At 36.9% G+C, this 11860-nt stretch overlaps 1 protein-coding gene across 1 annotated transcript; it reads left to right on the plus strand.

Annotated features, from left to right (window-relative positions):
* The first annotated feature begins 1794 nt into the window (after positions 1–1794).
* LOC108797505 (parvalbumin, thymic CPV3-like) lies at positions 1795–9405 on the plus strand. The gene is made up of 5 exons (XM_018569150.1): positions 1795–1845; positions 3966–4033; positions 7019–7151; positions 8052–8161; positions 9140–9405. Exons 2-5 carry the CDS (start codon positions 3973–3975, stop codon positions 9163–9165), a joined length of 330 nt encoding a protein of 109 aa, XP_018424652.1. The 5' UTR covers positions 1795–1845; positions 3966–3972; the 3' UTR covers positions 9166–9405.
* Positions 9406–11860: the final 2455 nt, after the last annotated feature.

Below are 11860 nucleotides of genomic sequence, written 5' to 3' on the forward strand. Positions count from 1 at the left end.
GCATACCGTCAACAATAAAAACTATTTGTGGTAGAATAGGGAAAAGTTTGATGATACCCATTCAAATACCTGTCCAAAGCAAAGTGCAAAGGATCCCTGACCTGTCTGCAGAAATCAAAATATTATACATATGGGTAAAGTTTGGCCTTTATTTTCTCGTTGTTAAGAGAGGGTATTTGGACTTTTTTCATGGCTTTACTGGTACTGTTGTATCTGTAATGTTTGAATGTTGTTTACCTTTTTCACTTATAATGACACTGAACTCATGTTTAAATTTTTTAAATGCATTCAAGTACCTTAACTATTTACAAAAATGTTGCTTATTTGTGTATCACTCGGCTGTAAATTCTCCAAATTGGTGCTGACACTGTCCTTCCTTCAGGAGTGTGGCTTCTTTGTTCCCCATGGTCCCTGTGTGTGTGTTGTAAAGTAGCCATTACTCCAAGCTCGAGTATTAAAGTGTATCTATAGTGAAAACGTTAGTTTTGCATATATTAGAGAACTCCTGTCAGGTTTGTACTGCCATCAGAGGCTCTGTTGGAGAGATTCCTTCCCTTCCTGTCTGGGACAAAGATTCTCCCCAGGACAGGAAGTGGGGGAATATCTCTCTAACAGGAACATAGACGGAAGATTGTTTTCTTTTATTTCAAGTGATATTAAAGTCAAAATGATTTTAAGCTATTTCGAATGCTGATGAAATCACTTGCAATGGATGCTGCTTGATGTTTAAAAGTTTTTGTTTCCTGCAGAATCAGATGGTCTCCTGAGCACTGGTCCTGGCTTGCTGTTTTAGAGTGGCTCCTTCCTTAACAGACACAGCAAATCAAGCTACACCCCTCCCCCTGGCCCCCTCTCTTCCCTCCTCCAAGCTAGTATATGAACAGTTGCTGGAGTCTGCCATGTCCCTTGTGAACTTGTACTGGACAGGAAGTTCAGGGAAGCTGAGAGACTTGGAAGCGCTTGATTAAAAATATAAAGAAATACTTTGCTGGGCAATGTATTTTAGTTTGATCCGGATTCATTATTGCAAAAACGTTTGAGAGTTTATTATTACTTTAAGTATGAGAATGCTATTACCTCTGTTAGCTTTATATTGTTGTCTGGACCTCTGTTAGAGATTTTCCCTCATGCCCTGTCTGGTAAAAGGGTTGTCCCCAGAACAGAAAGTGAGGGGAAATTTCACTTAACATATAGCAGTAAAACCCAACACGGTTCTAACCTTTTCCCATTCTATCCAAAAATAAAATGTTTTGAGAATAGATAAACTTTAACAAAAATGAACCGGAAGGGTAAGAACCTGAGTAAAGTTCTTGTTGCTGTCTTTCTCCTGTTGAGAGGAGTTGAAAAGAGTTTCCCTCATGTTCTCCTGCAATTTAAAAGTTCTTTTACCATTTGGTGCATTTGAGGGAGACAGAATTGGAAAAACTAATCATCCTCACTATTTTTAAGTCAAGTCTGAACATTCTAGTGCTAAAATGTTCTTTCTCTGCTTAAAAAGTTGGGCCAACTCGATTAAACATCTGAAAAGTATTGTTACACTCCGACCATACTTAGTATAAAAAATACAAAACAATAAACTACCAAAAATCTAAATGATTGAGAACTGGCATAAATAGTATTGTTATGTAAATTCCACATAGTTATAAATAGAGAGGTTGATTAGTTAGGTAAGAAACATGAGCTTGTCACCAAATCGTGCATTTGATCCCTGAATTGGTAATACAAGTCAAGCCTATTGTCACCTGTGGGATCCTATATATACCACACTTCTTCCTTCCATTTCAGCTCTGTCACCTTACATATCCTCTGCATTTCCACAAGCATCATCACCTCCCACTAAACAAGGTAAGACCATTTTAAGTATGTTCTGCCTGATGAATATATACTTCTCAAGACTGATATCACTGCAAATATCAATGTAATCAATGAGTTCCTTTTGTTTTCTATTGTTTTAATAATATAGGTAATTGTATTTATTCAAATGAAATTTATGTTTTATTTTATACTTTATTTATTTTAATTACATCTTTAAAGTACACTGTTTCCTGCTAGATCTATGTTATCAAGCACAGTTAAGAAACTAATCTGGAAATGAAACCAAAATTACAAAATAGTAAATGATTGCAGTTAGGTGCAGTGTGAAGACTGTAATTGTATTCTCCAGCCCTCCTATGAACAACAAAGTGTATATTTATTTATTTATTACAGTTATTTATATACAGCACTTTACATAGTTGCACATTCACATCAGTCCCTACCCTAAAGGAGCTTACAATCCAAAGTCCCTATCTCACATGCATACACAGAGGGCCAACTTAGAGAGGAGCCAATTAACATAACAGCATGTCTTTGGAGTATATATGTTTTTCAACCCTCCCATCTTTTTTTAATCCAGTCTTAGGGGGGAATTTATCAAAACTGGAGCAGACAAAATCTGGAGCAGATTTGCATTGCAACCAATCAGCTTCTATCTCTCATCTTCAAATCACAACTGAGCAAATTGAAGAGAGATGCTGATTGGTTGACATGGGCAACTGCTCCAGATTCTGGCTGCTCCAGTTTTGATAAATTCCCCTCTTAGAGTATAATAGCCATGCTGGGTATACACACTGAGCTAAAAATGGAGACAGGCATTATTCTCCATGGCCAAGCTCAGAGGAATGCTGAACACAATTTTAGATGATATCAGAAGCGCTCAGAGGATATAAACAATACACAGGTCATGGAAAGGCAGTGCAATGCAAATTTGCCCTTGTCTGAATTTGAAGTGTGTATATAAAATATTTGATAAGGGTGGTAGTGGGGGGTATATTTGTTATCACAGTGCATTTACAGTTTAATAGTGTCATACACACAGACATTTTTTTATCAAGCATTTTATACTTACATAATTCTGAAACATCTTTAAAAAAATAAGTCAAGGCAACTGGACTTCCTGTATTTTTTCTTCTTTTCTTCTTTCTTCACAGACATCATTCTGAAACAAGCAAACATTTCATATGGTGATATAGGAGGCTGAGAGGCACACAACTGGTTATTTTAATGCAGTTTTATATAAATGCAGTCATACAGTCCTAGAGAAGCTCTTACCTGGAAAAAATATAGATTTTTTTTATTTGTATTAAAGAGCATTGTACGATCCTTGCAAAGTTTTTATTTTTTGTTGTACATAAAAACATTTTGACTTCAGTTAAAAAAACAGTATAAAAATAATTTTGATTTTGTTCTAAGGATTTTACACAATATATAGTGCAATAAACAGTAAAGTGTTGTACTTTTTAAAATAAAGGCATAAAATCATTAATCATTAACAAAAGCATAAATGTCCTTAAAATGATATATTTCTTAAAGTAGTCCTGTTGCTAATAATGATAGTTGTCTGTCTGCTTTGCTGACCCCCTGGCTTCAGTACTTTTTGCTATGTCCCTGACCTGGAACAAGTAAACAGATTAGTACAACTGGAGTAGAGACGCATTTCCTTATCTTATACTGTACTTTCTCCATGTCAGTCTGGATATCAGTGGGTCATAATGGCAGCAACGCAATTAGCATTTTTTAGTAGTAGAGGTCAGCAACTGCAACCTCCATGCTTCTCTCATGTCAGACATAATAATAATTGTGTTTTTTTTTACTAACAGACCGGTGAATTATTTTATGTTCATCTGGAATCTGCGACTTAGATAAAACATTTATTTTACTTTTTATTAATTCAACCTGAGTTTTACTGCAAGTGAATCTTCCTGGTGCAGGTGTTTTCCAACTCCATGATTGATCCATCTGCAGTAAATGGTTGGTGAATATCAGAGTCACTGCTTTAGAAATCTGCCCAATAGTGATGTTTTTCTCCATCATCACTATGATCCCAATGATTGTCTACTTTGCCACTATTTTTGATGGAACAATTCTTTGTTAACAGCATTTGGAACTGAAATTTTATTAAATATTCACTCTCTTCCTGTTTACAGTTTCAAAATGAGCCTCGCCGACCTGCTCAGTGCTTCCGATATTACTGCTGCTCTGAGGGAGTGCCAAGGTAAATTGTGTGAATATTCACTTACATTATCCCAATCATGTGCAGATGAAATAAGTAAACAGGGAATTTCTTGACACGTGATTGGATAATTGAAGTGAACACATTTCATAATGTGAACATTCTTGAATGCCTAGTTAATCAGTATTTTTACATATATTGGCGCATAATTAAGAAAAATCAACTTTATATTATTGTTATCTTTATTTATTTAGCAGTACCTAAATGTTGAAAGAAAACATTTAAAAATATGACTATAATAAAATTGAGCATTGAAATATTATAAAAACAATGTAGATAAATATTACAAAAATACATTTCAATGCTGTCTTGAAATATAAGTAATATTACCCTTATATTATTGTTATCTCTATTTATTTGGCAGTCAATAAATGATTAAAGAAAGCATTTAAAAATATAAATATAACAAAATTGGGCATTAAGATATTTAAAAAATATGTAGATAGATACAAACAAATGTATTTCGATGTGTATCTGTTTAATTGAAACATGTTTGCATTTCAGTTTCACTATCGCATGCTAAACACAATCACTTCCAAACTTGCACTATATATATATATTTATTTATTTACACTGGTCTACACTAAATAGTTGACGCTTTTCAAATTAACAAGGATTTAGAAAATCAGACAAGTTTTTCAACTTTTGGTTTGTATTTTTGAGACTTGAAAATTAGATTTTTAGATAGAGTTTGGGGTAGCAGAACTCTTTCACACAAAAGGCCATCCTATACAGTGGGAAGAGCAGTATGCAGTCATTCAAATCTCCATATCACAACACTTCACACACTTACTATTTACAAGTCATCTTTTATGCAATATTTAAGGAGACTATAAAAATATGGGAGACTAAAATCATTTTGTATAAATGTTATTTAAATGTTTTATGTCTATTCAATTAATATGTAATGTTTTGTGTCAGAAAATGCTTATAGGTGATAAATGTATTTCTACTGAAAAAAAATTATGTTCAACCATCAACCATAGGGAGAAACAGACCCTCTATACCAGTGGTTCTCAACCTGTGTAACCTCAGGACCCACATTTGTCCTTGGACATCAAGTCACGACCCAAGTCGCAATGCAATGGAATTCACAGAATTAGGGTACACACTACAAAAAATGTTTTAAGATCCACCCAGTCTCCCTTCCTTGCGAGAACTGGAGTGGATCCTCAGCCTGGGGTCCAGTGTGGGCTGCCGTGCTGTGAAGGAGCTCCATCCATATGTGCATTGCTTGTACAGCTCCCTTGCATGCCCTGTAGAGGTGCCGGGAGCCAGAATGTGATGTCACTTCAGGCTCCCGGCACCTCTACAGGGCACATGAGGGAGCTGTAAGCAATGCACGTATGGATGAAGCTCCCTCGCGGCCATACCCCCCATCCCATGCCACCCCAAGCTGAAACTCGGCACCGAGCAGCATATTTTGAATGGCTGCTTGGCGAGAGACCTGACAATGCTGCGCTAGGGGGAGGCAGAGGAGCCTATCACTTAGAAAAGTGGAAAGCATGTGGCGACCCACTGAACATGAGGTCACGACCCACTTTTGGGTCACGACCCACCAGTTGAGAACCAAGGCTCTATACCTTTGCAGCCTATAGGCACAAGCCTACTATGCCTATTGGTAATTGGTTCATCCAGTGCGAATTGCAGTACAAGCTTTTAGGCCTTGACAGTGCTAGTACAGGTTTAAACATCAGCTACCATAACTCTTTCTATTAAAATATACACTAACTAAAAGCACAAAGGTTCCTTGCAAACAAAGAAACAACAACATTTTTAGAGTCAAGTGCATAGATCCTTATCTTGATAAAACGTAATTTGATTGCTCACTAGATACTATGCACAAATGTGTATATAAATGTGTGTGTATATAATTTACAGTATATATAAAGTATATATTCTGATATGTAGATATAATGACCAAAAAACAGTTGCTAATGAGCTCCTATATGGCTTTCAGCTCAGTTTGATGTTGCTTGCAGCAGCCTCTGAGCTTGAAACGCTGCTATGTTAATGCCATTGAAACTATTGTCCGACAATAGCATTCTGTGCTATGCAACTGCCTTTGCTGTGTTATTGCTATTGACAGACTGCATCATAAATGTAATTTTTCATTTATCAATAGTTCTATTTTTATATTTCTTATTACAAGACAGTTGTGGGTAGCCAGGCCCATATATTTCCTATTAACATGAGGTATGGAAAAAAAAAAGTCTGTGCAAATATTCCCAGGGCTGTAGTGGTGCAGTTCCCTTACCAGTGGTGTGCATTATTAGTTGAGTCTTGCTGTGAGTCTAACTGTGTGGCCACAAAAACTAAGTATGAATAAGACCTCAGATCAGACCAGCAGTCACACCATCAGAGGGGTCGATGAAGGTGCAGAGTGGGCATCATGCTCCAAGTAGAGCAGCAGGCTAAGGTCACAGTATGTAAAGGGCATCAGCTCCCAGGATCTGCTACTTCTGTTTGGTAAAATGTATATATATATTAATAAAAACCCATCCTATTCAGCAAGAAGCTGGCTCAGCTGCATAATAATCTCATTGCTCCTTTTGTTCTCCCATGCAATAGCACCATTTAATTGATTCCATCATTAACCTATATGCATAGCTCATCGTTTGCTGTCAATTCGATGCTGGAAGGAAAGACAACAGTATAGATGCAGTTGAAAATGAGAGTGAAACCAAAGCTACTTAATTAGTGAAACGGAAGTGGTGTAAGCAGATGCCAGTGTAAGTTGAAATCACTCCCGGTGCAGATAGATCACAGCAAGCCTTTCTTTTCAATCAATTCCACCTGATCACAATGGGGGGAGCTCCACAAGGCAGGGAACCGTTGTAAGCAAATACCCTTCACACTATGGCACCCCTAGAAATGGGCCTAATATGCATAATTATAATTCTGATGTTGTATATTTTAGTAGATTGGACCAATTGATAAACCTAACATAATTCTGTACTTTTTCAGCTCCTGACACCTTCAATTACAAGAAATTTTTCCAAACTAGTGGGCTGACCAAAAAGACGGCCAGCCAAGTGAAAGAAGCCTTCCGGGTTTTAGACAATGATCAGAGTGGATTTATAGAAGAGGAAGAACTTAAGTAAGATAATATCTTAGTGATATGATATGTTATACCTTTGATTTTTTAAAAATATAAACAAAACATATTTATGCACACAAACTACATAGTTTACATTACTTTTAGTAACTCATCATTACCTTCAGCTTTAGGGAAAAACATGTTTGTTTGAAACTTCCTTTCTTTGCCTGTGCTAGACAAGTCATCAGTAAGGGAAACAGACACACAATTGTTCTGTTACATATTGACCGGTGAGACTGCAGGCTGTGGCAGCAGAGTGGGATTATGGTTACAATAAAGCGTGATACACACGTATTGAATTTAATCAGGTTCCTAATGAACCGGACAAAATCCGCACAGTAGGTGCCACTGACGGTACCCTGTCAGAATACAATAGAAACAGCGGGGGGGGTTCTTCGATCAACGCTCGTAAACATTGATGGAGGAATCTGTTGTATTTAAACCTTTAAGGACGTTCATGAGATTTCTAACAAAGTTGGCTAAAACTGTGGAGCTGCATGTTTCACCTTACATACCCTGCCTATAACTTGTAGTGTGGTTTTCCAACAGTCTATATAAAAGAGAAGCTATAGACCCCTGGAACTCTCTTGTAAAATCAAGACTACTGTCATTGCATCCTGATTTCTAGTTCTGAATTTTTACTATACAATAGTTACTGTTCCCTCATACAATGGTGATGCATTGAGCCCTACCCATAAAAATTCTCAGTAAATTGGATTAACTGATACTCCTGTAGGCTAGAAGAAAGTAGTTTTACAAGTCAAACTGTGAGCACAGATATAGACCATCTTCCAGATTCCCTGTCCTTACATCAATGCAAATTGGCCAGAGATCGAACCCACATGAAAGAAGCAAAACATGACCTAGCCATTTTATAATATGGGTCTCCTTCTTCCTTAGGTTTTTCCTTCAGCGTTTTGATCCAAGCTGCCGAGAACTAACATGCTCAGAAACCAGGGAATTCATGGCTGCCGCTGACCATGATGGAGATGGGAAAATTGGAGCTGAAGGTGGGTGCAATAATCTATTGTTACATTTTGCCGTGTGCATTATGATGTTCATGAAGTTAGCTGAATTTGCAACTAAGCTGCCTAGTGTACGGCCATCAGACTTGCCATAACCATTGGCAGCTGTCTTATCCATTCCTCATTCCTCTTCCTGTGATCTACAGTAGTGAACTCCAAGAAGATGGAATGTGCCTGCTACTAGGTTATGACGTAGGGACAGCAACTGCCAATCAGAATTAAAGTACAGATGACACATACCAGCTACTTGTGACGCTGGATATACACTGGTAGACTTTTGTACAAACATTTATACAGAAAATCTCTGAACGGAAATAGTGAACGAAAACCACATTCATTGTTAGAACTTCATTCGTTCACGAAAAATTTTCCTTCCTTCTCCTTCGATCACTACGGTTGAAATGGATTGCCAATTTTAACCCATTACCTAGAGAATCAAATGAAAACAAATCTTTTCAAATGAAACTCTAATTGTGTATACCCAGCTTTATGCTATTGTGAAGATGAGAATTTAAATGTTCAGAGTCCTGCTTAACAAAACTGAATTCATGCTGGCACTCTCCTTCCTTCTGGAGGGTGGCTACTTTTGTTCCCTATGGTTCCTGTGTGTGTTGTAAAGCAGCCACTGCTCCTCGCTCGCTCGCTCCCATAATGGACAGCAATCTCACGTTTAGTTTAGTAATTAGTATTGAGATTGTAGTCCATCACAGAAGCGAGCTTGGAGCGGTGACTACTTTACAACACACACAGTGACCATGGGGAACAGTAGCCACCCTCCAGGACAGTGTCAGCATTAATTCAGAGATGATTATAGAGTTCCTGGATTTAGATACTCTTTTAATTTTTTAACCTGAACTAGGAAATCTAAATAGCTACACATTTATGGGGTATAATTCCAACATTTTCTAAATAATAATGCAATTCTTTCATTCAACTAAATATCTCTGTCTGTGTGTTTTGTAGAGTTCCAGGAAATGGTTCATTCATAGAAACCTGCAGATTCTGGTGGCGTGCCCACAGTAACCTCATAATGCAAACAAGACATTTAAATCTGGGACATTGTGCTTCACGTTCACCTTGGCTGTCTTCATCCCATGCCTGGACAAGAGAACGAGGTTAGAAAAAAGATGTACCACTTTGGTGGACCTGAATATGGGTGTTTCTTCATGTGGCATGCACTAACCATTACTGAATGTCCTAACAATCCAATAAAACTCTATATACCATGATATGATTGTGTCTTGCTGTCTTTTTTTCTTCTGCTTATAGCCATGCAAACAACTACATTTTCAAACTCAAAATTAAGCACCAGACAAACAGCTGAACATGTGGTTGAGACACATTCATAACAATTTTTCTATAAATAGCATCAAAATTATTTTACATAGGCCAAGCAACTATTAGGTTTTTGTTTATGGCCATTTAAAAAACGGGCAGTTCAAAGTGAGCATACAATAAAAAAAATGTCATAAGCAGAGGTTATCTTCAATGAAAAGGTCAAACGGATCAGTAGATGGGCAGGTGATGTTATATAGACTTTGAACTGTAAAAGTTAACCCACCATCTCCCAAGGCTCCCTATTGGTCAGTGAGGCTGTCCATCACTAGGGTGACCGATAGGAAATCTTGAAAGCCAGGAAGCAACAAGGTCAGGCTTATTCAGGAAAAGTAAAAATTTACATTTATTACAATTGCTTATATCTTTGGATCTACTAATCATTTTCACATGCAGTTTTGACTAAAGAAAATCTAAAGAATCTGCTTGTGCACTGTTCATCATATACTCAATTTGACTTGAGGGTAAATATGTTTAAAGATATTTTCCTAGATATATACAATATTTTAACTATTTTCATTAACATACTAAGGGGGCTGCTTTATAATAACTTATACAGGAAGCTGATGGCTTGGAATGTCTAGGGATCACTTCTAACAACCCTGAACACCTGATTTCAGATAAGGGCTCTGTATTCTCACAGCCCCTGGCTACCTTTGATCTGCCTTGGAAGCTGATGAAATGAGAGCTGAACATTCTCTCCCATGACCAGAAAGACTCTCTTTAACTGAGAACTCCTATAAAGATAAAAATCAGTGGAAAGATTTAAAAATAGTAAGTCGTGTAACAATGCAAAAAAGGAAGGATACAGGAAAGCAACAAACTGACTTTTTAGGCACCAACATGACCACTTAAATTTGTATTAAAAAGAATATTCTATTGTGTACATCTCTGTTAAAATCACATAATGAAAGAAAATACATTACAATGTATATTCTCACTCACAAATACATAAGTTTATGCCTCCTCAATATATCCCCTGTACCTCCTCAATATATCACCACTTAGTTTAACCTGATTATCCATATATATATAGCATAGAAATACCATTGAGTATATGTTAATAATAGTTATACAAGTTTCTACGCGTTTTGCGGTGACTGCCACTTTTTCAGGAGCTTATGGGCATATACTAGAATAGAAAAACAAGTACTGTAAACCAATATTGGTAACTATCAATCAATAACATTAATGATGCGGAGTTCGAACAATCAAGGTAGAATATACATATGTCACGATCACATATAGATCATACACCATGGCTCATGGAATAACATGTTTGTCACATAAGCAGGGGGAGCGATGCATCAGATCGACCAGATGGGCTTCCAGGCACACTCGACTAGGATCTCCCCAATCCTGACATGGCAAATACCAAGGAATATATCTGTGAAGGTTCTCATTCTTCCAGGTCATGGTATATCTGTAAAACAATTATGTAAAAATTGAGAAACCAAGTTTGAATAGAGGGGGGGGGGGGGGGGTGAGACATCTATTGTCTGCCACATAAAATTCTGTTTCAACACCTCTCTCTGGTCAGGTTAATAACACCTCTTAGACTCCAACTATGCAAATGCAATCAACCACCTGGTTTGTGACTAACAGATTATGTAAATTGGAGCAACATTCACCCTATGTATTCCACCCAGATAATTTTTTGTACAAGTCATTCTGAATTGAGAAAGCTGGATGACCAGTGAAACGTCTTCAAGAAAAATACAGCAAGTCCAGTTGCCTTGACTTGTTTTTTTACAGATATACCAAGGAATATATTTATTTAATAAGGTCTGAATATCATCTAAAAAGATTAGATCAATTGAACCAAGAAGACCTACCAGGCTATATGCTATTTTGAACTTCTAGCGAATTAAGAGGCCATAGATACAAAAGTTAGTTGGGCCCTCCACTTGTAAAATGCAGCCAGAGATCTTCTTGCAAAACACCAATATTGATTGGAATGAAACTGCCAGCCCAATTAATAACACATATAAAACAAGCAACAGTATGTAGATATGTGTAATAACATACTAAAAAATACAGATTGGTATTACCAAAAGTTTTGTGAAATACAATTTAAAACTATCCAAATATAAGCAATAGGGGAAGGTCTTAATAAGGAAACAATTTCCTCAATGTAGAGTACTTGAAACACAGCGCTAGAGATGAAGTCAACAAAATATGTGTAAATATTCACAGATTGGGTTAAGTGATCAGTGTATATCAATGTATAAATTATGTGTATTCGAAACAGTCATAAAAAGTAAACGAAAACCTCAATGTGATTAACCCCCGTATTCAACCCTTTTACTCCTTCCCAAAATGCACGAGTCAACTAAAAATCCCCCAGGT

This window comes from Nanorana parkeri, unplaced genomic scaffold (genome assembly GCF_000935625.1).
Source record: "Nanorana parkeri isolate BGI_ZX_2015 unplaced genomic scaffold, ASM93562v1 scaffold3, whole genome shotgun sequence".
In the NCBI taxonomy this organism is placed as follows: domain Eukaryota; kingdom Metazoa; phylum Chordata; class Amphibia; order Anura; family Dicroglossidae; genus Nanorana; species Nanorana parkeri.

Bases quoted from the DNA above. Each gene is read 5' to 3' on its own strand.
- LOC108797505 (XM_018569150.1), top strand. From the start codon at position 3,973: ATGAGCCTCGCCGACCTGCTCAGTGCTTCCGATATTACTGCTGCTCTG. The intron at 7,152-8,051 runs GTAAGATAATAT...CTTCTTCCTTAG, and splicing joins ATAGAAGAGGAAGAACTTAA to GTTTTTCCTTCAGCGTTTTG. The intron at 8,162-9,139 runs GTGGGTGCAATA...TGTGTTTTGTAG, and splicing joins TGGGAAAATTGGAGCTGAAG to AGTTCCAGGAAATGGTTCAT.